The sequence below is a fragment of the Pyrus communis genome, chromosome 7 (genome assembly GCF_041283825.1).
Source record: "Pyrus communis isolate YQ-2024b chromosome 7, ASM4128382v1, whole genome shotgun sequence".
In the NCBI taxonomy this organism is placed as follows: domain Eukaryota; kingdom Viridiplantae; phylum Streptophyta; class Magnoliopsida; order Rosales; family Rosaceae; genus Pyrus; species Pyrus communis.
The window spans coordinates 17,768,770-17,781,728 of NC_142571.1; the positions used below are offsets into that span (position 1 = coordinate 17,768,770).

Below are 12,959 nucleotides of genomic sequence, written 5' to 3' on the forward strand. Positions count from 1 at the left end.
AATTGTCAACAAGTTCAACCTAGACTTACTTTCAAGAGGCCTAAATACTATAAATATTAACATACATCTCGAAGAAAAAGTAAAAAGCGGTTTTAGGTCATAAAAGAACCTATTTTGCTGATTTTTTTTTTTTATTATGTACTTTTTCAGGAACACGTCCAACAAAATCGTTTATCAACAAAAATGTATTCAGCGACAGCACCCGTAAATAATTTCCAATCGCATAAGTTGAAATTGTGTAGCCATTTAATACTATGATATAGTAGTATTCATTTTCATTTGTAAGTGAGAGGTTCTAGATTCAATTCTCACCAAAGACGAATCTAAATCACATTATTGCTAGCCTATTATTAGGCTAAACTCACTTCCTCCCTTTTAATATAGATAACATCGTTTATTAAAAAATAAAATTGTGTTAATTAAATGGCCCATACTTCATATTGGAGGGATAGAGTTTGGACCACCCCCACACAGAAGTTACTTATGACACACACCTCACGTCACTCACTCTCTCTCTCTCTCTCTCTCTCTCTCTCTCTCTCTCTCTCTCCCCATCCATTTGGGTGGTCAAAGGTCAAAGCATACACGGTCTTTACTCTATTTATAGGTTTCTATTCATTTTGAAATTCAGGAAAATGATACATGCATATGTATGAAGCAGATTTTTTTTCACAAACACATCACAATTTAGCATGTGTTCTTGAACTTCTCTTGTTGAATTTTTAGTTAGTCAGTTCAGTATACGCGTTAGTTTGTAATTTATTGTTCAAGAGCCAAGCACCGTTCATTTGAATGTTTTGTATGTGTCAAATATATAGAAACTTGTGGAAAGGTGGGGGATGGAAAATATGAGAAGCAACCGCACAACCACAAACTTAGGGAATTGTGTGGGCGACGTACACTATCTTACACTTGTTTGATGATCTTTGGTGGCTTTTTCTGCAAGTCTCTGTAGCCCATTCTAAGAGATGAAGATGGTTTATATTAATGGGTTTGGCACAAGCACATCTAAGTGACCTTTGCTATCAGATGAGGTACTCCATTACTAGCCACCCCCACTACACTTTCGATCGATCGAGAGAGAGAGAGAGAGAGAGGTGGGTGCCTATAGGAAGGGTTCTAGAAGACACTAGGTGCTTGTCAGACGGCGGGTTGGGACTTAGTGCCTAAACGGTTAGGTGGGATTTAGGCAGGAGCCTAGGTGAACTAGGTCGATTTAAGTAAATTCATTATAAATCGCATAAATAAGTGTCTAATTATACTAAAAAAATACATAATTTGATTGGGATACTAAACTGCAAAATAGAATGGTATATAGATTAAAAGTATTAGAACATAATAAAAACATGGAGAACAAGCATATAATATGTATTCATCTAAGTATTCAATAAGTCTATTACAATTTATTTAAAAGTAAATAAAATGCAAACTAAAAGTTATGTATTTTCTGTCTAAGTGAGAATCGTGACCTATGTGGGTCTAGGAGGGCGAGACTAATGCCTAAGCACACCTAGACACCATTTCTTAATTGTCAAACATCTAGAAATTAATTAAGACGGTGGTTAGCTGCTGAGCCTAGAAAGTGTTAGGCGAGAATTTTTAAAACAATGCCTATAAACAGCCAAATCTCCATAGGAGGCAGCCCACCACGAATGGCATGGACCTTTTTCCCTTTTTCCGCTCATTCCTGCATGTGATTGATGGACTTGGAGTAAAAACATCACTTCAATGTTGAACCTTCCCTTTAGTGACTTTTGTTGCTGATTTGAGACAACAGTAGAGCTCACTATAAGTACCATAAATTCCAGTGAAACTAATCCGTAGTTAAAAACGTATTAATCCAAAGTTTGACAAGAACATAAGAAACAGCAATACAAAGTTTGACAAGAACATAAGAAACAGCAATACATTCACCTCGAAAATTAGCTACTTTGTTCAACAAATTATCCTCGATTATCTTTAATTTACTTCTCAAAAGTACACTTACAAAAGGCAAACACTGGTACAACGAATTCAAGCTCCCGACTACAAATCTTTGCCGGTCCTCCTATTTATACCTTTTAAACAATATACAATGATCAGTCCAAAGATGATCTTAACCAGACAGTTAACTTAGTTTGAACCAGTTCCCGAGCTTCTGTGCCTCCAAATGAATTCAACTAGAAGTGACATTTTTCTAAGCTCTGGAACCCTTGATGACAAGTAAAATTTGGGAGGTCGTATCTAATCAGCACGTACTGCTTCTGTATCAACTAGAACTTGTCCACAAGGAACTAAGTCTGGCAGCAAGCTTTGCGCTCTTGTAGTCCTCTCGAAGCTCAATAAACCTAATTTGGCATCCGAATTGAAATTTATCACAACATAAAACCTCTAACCAAAAAAGAAATATGATACATTGAGAAAGAAAGAAATGTCGATCTTGACAAAATATTTCAAGCTGAATGGTGTATTTCTTTCCGGATGTTTTCAATATGATAACAGGATATTTTGAAACTTTTCATCATTTGGGAAGCATCCCTTTTCTTTAATTGGAAGATAAACTGAGATGTGCACGTGCGTGCGCGTGTGTGTGTTCTAAGAGTGTCTTTACATTCTACAATTCAACATGTTCAAAGTGATACCTTTGTGCATCTTTCCGTATACTGGGTGTACCCTCAAAGAGAGTTGAGAGACTTTCAGGAGCAACAATGAAGACATTGGCCATTCTGAAGGCAAAAGCTCATCATTAAATTGATATTAAAAATCAAGATGAATAGAAGCTGAAAATTTAGCAATTTCTACGAAACTTACATCCCCAGCAATTCAAAATTTTCATCAACAGACGGAGCATTGAAACTACGCACATATTCTCCATACTCAGTTATGTCACGCTTCAGCCGCAGTCCTCCACTGAGAAAGAAATTAGGAATTAGGATATGTTACTTGTACAACTTTCAACTCTATTAGCCAGCCACAGAAAATATGAGAAAGTCCACCTACCTCGGATTAAAAGTGAACTTTTGCCAATGATTTAGCAGCCCCTTATGCAAGCGGTTACCCTGGTAAACATTTCACAATTACATAAATTCAAATGTGAAGGTTTCCAACTCATCATTACTATATAATCACTACAACTTCCCTAATCCTATGCAGCCAAACCAAAAAAGAGCAAGTTTATACCACACACATTACAATAAAAAGCAACAACAATGAGAAATATCAATAACACGATATAATGTGCATGGCCTTGTAAAATGCAAGTCATTGTGCACTTTACTGTGTTATATCAATTTTGATACAATCATCATTCATTGTATCATATAATAGGAAAAGCATTCTTTGCTGTGTTGAAGCCCTGTGTGATCCCTTCACTGAATTCAGTGCGGAGGCCTCTTATTCTACAGTATCAATCTAATCCTAATCTATGGTTGCAAAAGGGCCATCATAGGCATGAATCACATAAATAAGTCAGGCGAGATCACAAATGAACTACTTACTAATTCAGTCACAAACGCTTGTTTGTTAAGACCTTCAAGTGCTGTGAATGCTGATTCTAGTACACGGGAAAGATATGCTACAACTCTAGACAAGAGAAGAGAAACGTTAGTAAACATCCAGAAACAACATGGTTTATATTGATCAAGATCATTAATTAGTATCAAATTAGTAGGGAATTTAAGTGATAAAATTTGCAAAGTAAATATTACATAAGACAAAAACTAATAATTTTGACCAGGAAAATCATTTAAAAAGCATCAGACATAGCGAAAAGAAACGAAGGTGTCAAAATCTCTAGATCTCAGAACTTATTGTAGCATTAGCTAATTTTTGGTTCATATTAGGCTTCTCCCTCCAAGAAAACAAATTCATGTAAATCAGTTTTTGGAAGCCCTTAAGTTGTAGGCTTTAATTATTCGTTCATCGTACCTTGTACAGGCGTTTGTTGGCCGATGATCAGGAGCAAATCCATCTTCACGTGATCTATAATCTGTTGCCTTCTGTTCAGCAGAAAGTAACCGCTCCACCTGGATAGTAGGAATTTCAGAGAAGGAAAAAGAAGAAACAAGTAGGAAATGTCATAGAGCTCAAATACGTATACGGCCTAATGCCTATACAGGAACTATGAGAATCAACAAGAACAAGTCCATACAGATATAAAGCAGCACCCAGCAAGAAAGACAAGCCATTATTATGTCCAGATACTAACGGGGTTGAAATCATGAAATATTTAAGCCTGTTGACCACCTTCCTTAGACAAGATTCTAAATAGCAGGTCTACAATTCAATAACTGACCTCTGCCATCACAGTTTCAATGCACTGTTGAAGCCCTTTATATGCAGCACCCTCTGCACTGGACATAGCTGTTGCCATTTCTTCACAAGAAGCAGCATGTGCACCATCGACAGGGAGTAGAAGCCGAGATATAGAATTTGAGAAATACTGGAGAGAATCCCAATTAGTTCAACATATCATGTCTTCCACTAAAAGCAACATTCAATGCATTTAGATAAATGGCAATCCAATCAACATACCTGCTGAACTATAGCCACACTACTACCACAACGTTGTACAGCAACCATGAAAGATCTGAAACTGCTTTCACCAGCAGCGGCAGCAGCTTCTGCCTATGGATCAGCCATTGATATCCTTAAGTTCCCTATGGGTAGACTATACATTTTATCTTAACAACTTCATAATTTAGAATGCAATAAAAGGTCTATGATCAGGTTAGTACAGCAGAAGCAGCAGCAGCAGCCACCCTTCTAACGCTAGTCCCAAGTACAAATCTTTCCCTCAAAGCTGCAGCTTCAGTCAGGCCATCTCTTGCTCGCTCAAGACCTTCCGTTATATATTGACTGACCTGAAAAATGAAAAACATACACGAATTTCTGTCTTAATATTAATTTAAAAAAATAACAAGTGAATATCTATGAACTAACATTTGATTGAACCCTCAATTGAAGCAACCAACTTACTTGGTCTAGCAGGGAAGTGAACACCACCTTTACATTTGCTGCAAGTGTTGCAGGCTGTCCAATAACATGTAAAAAATAATAATCTGACAAACTGGCACTATATCTGAAAGATAATAAAAATCCAGTACAATTCAAAACCATTTCAACATCTAAAGAACATTTTATTTTCAATTCCTATTTTACCACTCAGTTTGAGTTCTCCCATCACCCAATTCTCAGTTTTATACTGCATGTCAAGATTTCTTCCAGGCTAATGATCAGCAGTAACATACAGCTGACTTGTGCACCAATGCAATGAATTTCTTATCCACAAGGGAAAGAGCTAATTTAAGTATGACTTTCATACAACTGTCTCTGTATGCAGATACATTTTGAGATTTCAATTTCCATGTTGCACAAAGAACCTTTGTGTATGTTAACCAATTCTTACCAAAATAGAAAAGAACAGGTAAACCCCAACCTATATTGGGGAGTACAGAAGAAAAATTAGACTACAATGGAGTTCAAAGAAAAACGTGAGAGTTATATTTCAAATATGCTCTTCCAGAATTTAAAAGATTACTTAAAAAAGAATTCCGTGAATCCCAAGTAAATTAAATACAAGTTTAAAATGAGCAATCATATGTAGCTTCAATAGCAAACATTACTTGAGATGAAAACAAAGTGCATCTGGCAATTGCTTCTTCATTCCAGCGGACAAACTCTGTCACAACAGTGATGGATATTTGCTGGTGGGAAGATGCAACTGCAGCACCTTTTGAGCGCCCAATTGTTCCACTTGATTCAGATATCTGTTGGCTTTCAGCACGTAGTTCTGCCACCTGCACAGTATAATAACTTTTATGCATTGTTACAACCATGAAAGAATGAGGACTACAGCTTGGTCAGAAAAAATGCAGTTGATGCAAACCTTAGCTAGATATAGTTGTTTAAGAGAGGCCTGCTCATGTTCAGGATATCCATCCTTGTGAGAAGAAAACAGAGATTCTGTGAGGCCTGGACCATCAAAGGAAGTTTCTATGAAGATCCCACAGTTGATAAATACAATAATCAATTTCAACCACGCAAAATGCGGACTGACATTAAAAACACTAACTTCCCACCAAGTAAGACAGCACAAGTTAATATATGTCAGCTTTGAGCCAAGGATTTGTTACTCAAATGGCAAATTCTGCTCTTCTCATCATTTTTTCTGCTTTCAAAGGAACTGGGCAAAGACCACGTATATTGGAGGTAACAAGGTACCCCAATCTGCAACCATCTAGTTACGATTCCACTGCAGAATAACTCATTAAAATAAGAACTAAAAGTTCCTTATATTGTGTTAGGCATCTCGTGTGATGCATCCTTGTTTCCCAATTAATCTTTTCAGTGTCCAGGAACCAAACACAATCCACAAGCTCGTTTTATTTTTTGCTAAAATAACATTGTCCAAATGGTTATCTTGCCTTCACCCACCATCATATCCACACTCGCATTGAGAGAAAAAAAAAATAAACAATAAGGAGACAGATTCCATATAGTTAATTCATACCCTCAATATCCAAGTCACCACATCCCACAGCTCGTAGGTCCCTAGCAAGTTCTTGTGTCTTCTCATATGCCACTGCTAGCATTCTAAGATACTGCAGCATCCGGTCAAATACAAGTCAAGTGACAAGCTGATTGCTACTTCATAAGCATTTGGTGATGAAGCAAGAGATGGGGGAGGGGGAGAGGGAAACAGGCATGGTAATTTACTCACTAATAGAAGTCCGCCTTCTTCCATAGGAGGTAGATTCACCAAAGATGGCTTCACTAATAATTTGTCCAGCAGAGCAGTAACTCTCTGCTCCAAAACTCGCTACACCCAACATAACAAAACTAGTTACATATATGAAGTAACTCCAGTAATACATTAACAGGAAACCGAAAAGGACCCCAAAAGTAAGATTTATTATCACCACCATTAACCCTCTTGTAGCAGAATCAATCCCTTCTAAGGCTGCCATGTGTTGTATAAACTAAACATGGGCTCACCATTGAAATCAATGCATCCAGAGGTAAAGCAGAAAGTGTATTTGTCACAATGCTAATTAACATTCTCTTCATCATTACAGCATATGGATGTCTTGATTGCAAAGGGTTCGGCACGGTTTGTAATATGAGAAGTGCTATTCACACACCCCTTTTTACCTCCCACACACCCTTGTTAATTTTTGTCCATTGATCTTCTTCAATTCATCCGATCCAACGGCCCAAAATTGAGAGGAGTGCGTGAGAAGTAAAAATAGGTGTGTGGATAGCACCACCCTTGTAATATATATGATACATAGCATGCATAAAACGGGATTGGTGAGGCTACCCTGGGTCTAATGCGATGAGAAAATATATACACACCCAAAAAAGATAAAAAAAATTAAATCCTTCTCAGTACCTGAACTAAGATTGACATAACTTCATTTGGAGAAGGGAAGACAGCCATAACTGTTGCAGCTTCCTTACGTACATTATCTGCAAGTGGAACTAAGATATAACAAATATACTGAAGAATTCAACCACTTGTATTAGATTAATATCTATCTTTAAACCTGTGATTTCTTTATACAAGGACGAAAGTCCACGAGCAACATTGCTAGGACTAGCCTGTGAACCCTCATCACCAAGAACCAACCTGGTATCTGCATTCATGACTTCCACGTCAATAAACATTGGACGTGTTGCCACATAATGTTGCATAGCACTAGTGCCCCTGTTAAACTGCATTGCAATTTTAAATCAACAAAATAAGGCAAAGGTATTCATGTGTAAAAACTAAAGGGATCTTTGATTCACTATGAAATTAGAGGTAATGATACAGAGAGGTCAGGAGTCCTGGTGTTAAATTCTCTAGGTACAATGATCCACTAGGTTCAGAAACAATGATTACCTGAGATAATATTTTAGCACATTCTGCCATGGTTGACAGTTCTCTTCTCTGTGATGCAGCATCAAAACGAGATAACAATCTGTTCTCCAATTCTATTCAAAATTTGGAAGCAAAAGTCTTTAATTAGAATCAAGCACCATAGTTTGTAGGAATTATCCCTCCGAAACTAATTTCTAGGATTCAAGATTTTCAACAAAATCATTAAGGAGGTGTGCCATCCATGATTTTGAATTAAGAACAAAAAACGAAAGCAATGAGGGAAACATAGTGTATTCTTCTACAGATTGCATAGAAACCGTAGTACAATTTTCCAATGAGGCTTAATACTTTATGACTATGTAAAAGTCAGCATACCATTGCAGTAGTCCTGAAGATTAGGAACTGCAACTTCTAACCCTCTGCTAGCTGTTGCATTGCCCATAACTGATGGTACAGATATCCCTTGTCTTCCAATATCTTCCTCAGCAAATGCCCCTAATATTAACAGAAGCCTGGAAGGTTATTATATCTCGAAATGATGAGCAAAAAAATTCTATCACTCCTAAAATTAAACCATTCTTGGAAGAACCTTAATACCATTAGTAAAGATCACAACTTTACCTCCATTTTCAAAATATTGGATGATATTACCATAATTAAAATTCAGTTTTAATTGATACCATCAGCTTCTTCTACAATTCTATAGGGCTCCTAGATACTCATTAGAAAGAATGGTAATAATTTGACACTCATAAAGCACAAAGACCTTTTTCACATTAGATGGCCACGTAGCAAAAGGACATTTAATATGGTATCTCTCACAGTTTCAGCCCATTGAACCCAACTGCTCCAGATGCCGATTATATCTTAACATATCTACATAAGTTAGATCAAAATTATTCTGGTTTCATCCACCTAAACATATATCATAACCATATCCTGAAGACAAATCACAGCTACTGCTACTTTCTGATGTCCTTAATCCCCATTCCCAGAAAGAGAGTAAGAGGTGGAGGGAGAGATGCTCATAAATAGTGTTCCTTGGCAAAATAACTACAGATTTTGAAACTAATAAATCCATCTTACGCAATTTTTGTGCAATTTTAGCAGCCTCTGCAACACGGCTATCATCAGAAAATAAGGGTGAAAGTTCCATCAGATCGCCAGGGCTACTATTGAACTCCATCAAGTACTGAAAGAATAAAAGGCAACATGGTGTTAACTTCTTAGGAATAAAGGGTAGCATATAGCAAACGGACGGTGACTACCTTTATGAGCTCTATTGTTTGACTAGCAGTTTCCCTCTGAGCATCTGCACTCTAACAAGAAAACACATAATCATAAAACACAAATATTTAATGAAACGATGGCACAATAGATATCAAGTACCAACTTCAGATGTTAGCCATTGGTAACCGGGCATAGGAAAAGACTTCACCTGCAGATGGTCTCCTATTTTTGCAGCGGTCTGGCCAACACTTGATATACGTGAATCCAACCTGGCAAAGCTACCAAACAAGCCATCTACTCCTTTTTCAAGCTGAGAAAAAAATATGCATAGCAATACAGTCAGTTCACTGTTCATTTCAGATTTCATCTAATGCTTTAAAGCACTTTTGGAATTTAGATCCTCACTTCACATGTGAAAAACTTGCATGTTCTCACTTAAGAGTTAAGATTGGCAGACAATGTTAGAAACGAATTTAAATAGTAAGCATTCATTTTTACCAAAACAAGAACAAGAATAAAATATGTAAATTCCATGGAGCTCTTCACATATGATACTCATTGCACATTGATAGGTGAAATCTACAAAAGATGAGTTGCCATAATTTTCATATTTTCCAACAGTTAATTGTTATTTCCAGCTCAGAGAACTGTATTAGGTTCAACCCAATATCCATATCGCACTCTAACAATGATATTTTAGCTCTGACGGTAACATTCTCAATTGGAAAGAACTTCCGCTCCTTCTCGGAGTGCAGTGTGCAAAACATTTTCTGAATAAACAGTAAAATACATGCTTTCCTCTAACTAACCTCAACAAGTGTCTTGCGGTGCTTAGAATCTTGTACAGAAACCTCCTTCTTAAGATTGTAGAGTCTTCCATCAATCTTCAATGGTGACAGGGTGGAATCAGCAACTTCAGAAAAAAAATTAAAATGACTTTTTAAGTCCAATACCTACACTGTCCCAAGACATACCTGTTTCTGGAGATCAACCAACTCTTTACAAGAATCCTTGAACAGAGATAAGATCTTATCTACTTCCGGAAATAACGGGTCTGACAGTCCTTGTGCAAATTTTGCTGCATCTGATGGTACTCGCATATGTCCATTTTGTAAAGAATCGTTCCCACTGACGTTGCTATGACCTTCAGATGAGTCTGTTTCTTCTTCTTGAAAAGATGGGAGCAGCTCATTTACCAGGTTCCCAAACAATGCATCAAATGAAAACTCACCCTACAAATCAAATGTCAAAGAATATCAATCGTTATTTTAATTCACAGCCAAGTTCACAACAGGTACACTACAAAAGTTACAGAAACACATATGATATGTTTTCCGTTTTTCACCTTAAAGTCGTCTATGTCCAAGATGAGTGGAAGTGAGCTAACGGATGAAGATTTTGACATTCTATTGCTCTTGGTTCCATCTCTACCCTCTTTCATCTGGTTCAGGATAAATCAGCAATGAAGCAGCAGCCAAAAGTTCCATCATTACAGACAGATTAACAACTAGCTTGATTCGAGAACCAAAGTCTTGATGCTCAAATCACAAAAAGCATATTAATACATTCAACTTTGACAATTTTTCAAACTAATAGCTCAAAAGTTCAACCATGATCATATACAAATTGAATGCATTACAGAAACATATTCAAAACCCAATAATTTAAAACATGCTGAAGATAATGAATCAATGTTGCCTTGAATTATGCATGTTAAAATTATCATTTTCTTCTAATTAAAAAGGTCACATATTCTCTAGTTTTGATGGCTTTTTCAGCTGGAAGGTACCGGAGTTGATAACTCCATTTCCAATTTTCCACTATTCTCCTCTATTTTCTCACCAACCAAACACATGGAACAATAAAACAAAATTTACCATTAGAGTCACAGAGTCACAGCTCCACCATCTCTAAATTCAAAGTTACAATTGTCACAGTAGGGTTGCTTAAATTTGAACCCCATAAAATTGCAAAAACTACTAAAAAAAACTCTTACCTTTTCATCACACATTCAGGCAAAAATCGACAACTACTATTCCTAATTTTCACTTTGTAAATAAAAAATAAATAAATAAAAATAAAATATAATTAAATAAAATCCAAAACTGGAACCTGTACCTCTATTCGAATTCAATGAGAGAGAGAGTAGCAGAGAGTTTTGCAAGTTCCCGCTTCGCTGGGTCTGGTTCGGGTCTGATTGAGAGAGAGGAGAGAGAGCTCATAAACGAAAAGACTACAATGGACAGATGATAAAGAGACTTTAAAGTCGATTGTTGTCAACTATTTCAAAGATCTCTTCTCCTTTCGCATAACGACGTCAACTATAGAGAATCTGCCTCACCTGTTCCCGTGTCTTATTGGTGAAGATTTACTTGTCCTAAATGGGGATGTCACCGATGATGAGATTAAAGCTTGTATGTTTGCTATTGGTGGGCTCAAGGCACCTGGACCTGATGGTATTCCTGCTAGATTCTATCAAAAATTTTGGCATCTTTGTGGCAAGGATGTTTGTGATATGGTTAAGGTTTGTTTCAATACAACTCAACTCCCTGACAACATTAATAACACCTTCATCTCGTTGATTCCTAAGGTTGATAACCCTACAAGCATGACACAGTTGAGGCCTATCAGTCTGTGTTCTACGCTCTACAAGGTCATCTCTAAAATTTTGGTGGGTAAATTGAGGTCGTTTCTCCATAAACTTGTTAGCCCTACTCAAGTGAGCTTCGTCCGGGTAGACAAATTATTGATAATGTCATTGTTGCTCAAGAAATCCTCCATAAGTACAGAAACACCAAAGGTAAAAAAGGGTTCATTGCTTGGAAAATTGACCTTTCCAAAGCTTATGATCATCTTCAGTGGAGTTTTATTAGAGAAGTTCTATGGGAGATTGGGCTAAGAGGGAAAATTTTGGAACTCACCATGCAATGCGTTACCACAGTCAATTACCAAGCCATTGTTAATGGTGAGCTCACTGATTCTTTCTCCCCTCAATGTGGAATCAGACAGGGATATCCCCTTTCTCCCTATTTATTTGTGCTTTGCATGGAAAAACTATCTCATATCATTAATGGTTGCATCACTACTAAGAAATGGAAGCCAGTTAAGCTATCTAGCAATGGGCCTCCTGTCTCTTATCTCTTTTTTGCAGATGATCTTATTTTGTTTGCGGAAGCCTCCTCAACTCAAGCCAGATTACTGAAGGATTGTCTTGATATTTTTTGTGCCGTGTCTGGTCAGCAGGTGAATTTTGATAAATCATGTATCTATTGCTCTCCTAATATCTCTCGAAGTAAGGCTATTAAAATTGCCAACATCTGTGGTTCTCCTCTCACTTCTGATCTAGGACACTACTTGGGTGTTCCGTACTGCATTCTAGAGTCAATAAAGAGACGTATGGAAACATTGTGGAAAAAGTTCAACGACGACTTTCTGCGTGGAAGAGCAATACTCTCTCTATGGCAGGTAGGCTTGTCTACCTACAATCAGTTGCCTCAGCTATTCCAATCTACTCAATGCAATCTACTCACCTCCCAGTTTCCATATGTGATAAAATTGATAAGTTGAACAGGAATTTCTTATGGGGTCACACTGAGGATAATTCCAAGATTCACCTTGTTAAGTGGGAGACAGTATCCACGCCTAAATTTATGGGTGGTTTAGGCTTGAAAGATACTCATTTTATGAACCAAGCCCTCCTTGCTAAAACTGGTTGGAAACTTATGCAAAGAGACCCGGGCCTCTGCGCACAAGTTTTGAAGGGAAAATATCTCAAACACTACGACATGGTGGGTGCTTGCTCTGCTAAGTTCACTAATTGTTCTCATACTTGGCGTGGAATCCTCTTTGGTGCCCAAATCCTCCCTAATGGTATGAGATGGAGAGT

General features: G+C 37.2%; 1 protein-coding gene across 2 annotated transcripts; it reads right to left on the reverse strand.

The window, feature by feature from the left end:
- Nucleotides 1-1,892: 1,892 nt before the first annotated feature.
- On the reverse strand, nucleotides 1,893-11,314 carry LOC137735708 (exocyst complex component SEC10a-like). Of its 2 annotated transcripts, none has more exons than XM_068475151.2 (25): nucleotides 11,192-11,314; nucleotides 10,419-10,514; nucleotides 10,048-10,305; nucleotides 9,883-9,957; nucleotides 9,282-9,383; nucleotides 9,112-9,162; nucleotides 8,930-9,035; nucleotides 8,219-8,338; nucleotides 7,865-7,956; nucleotides 7,527-7,695; nucleotides 7,373-7,449; nucleotides 6,701-6,799; nucleotides 6,491-6,581; nucleotides 5,867-5,952; nucleotides 5,604-5,777; nucleotides 4,957-5,010; nucleotides 4,716-4,841; nucleotides 4,513-4,605; nucleotides 4,274-4,420; nucleotides 3,907-4,004; nucleotides 3,477-3,561; nucleotides 2,980-3,038; nucleotides 2,791-2,889; nucleotides 2,622-2,705; nucleotides 1,893-2,327 (listed from the first exon to the last, which is right to left on the reverse strand). In XM_068475151.2, the coding sequence occupies exons 2-25, from the start codon at nucleotides 10,512-10,514 to the stop codon at nucleotides 2,249-2,251; spliced, it is 2,520 nt and encodes an 839-aa protein (XP_068331252.2). In that variant the 5' UTR covers nucleotides 11,192-11,314; the 3' UTR covers nucleotides 1,893-2,248. The 2 variants fall into 2 exon arrangements, with proteins under 2 accessions (XP_068331252.2, XP_068331254.2); XM_068475153.2 differs by having other exon boundaries at nucleotides 11,186-11,297.
- Nucleotides 11,315-12,959: the final 1,645 nt, after the last annotated feature.

Coding starts and splice junctions, on each gene's coding strand:
- LOC137735708 (XM_068475151.2), bottom strand. CDS start 10,514: ATGAAAGAGGGTAGAGATGGAACCAAGAGCAATAGAATGTCAAAATCT. Junction 8,339..8,929: donor TAAAATTGCACAAAAATTGC/GTAAGATGGATT, acceptor TGTTAATATTAG/GGGCATTTGCTGAGGAAGAT. Junction 3,039..3,476: donor AAGCGTTTGTGACTGAATTA/GTAAGTAGTTCA, acceptor AATGTTTACCAG/GGTAACCGCTTGCATAAGGG.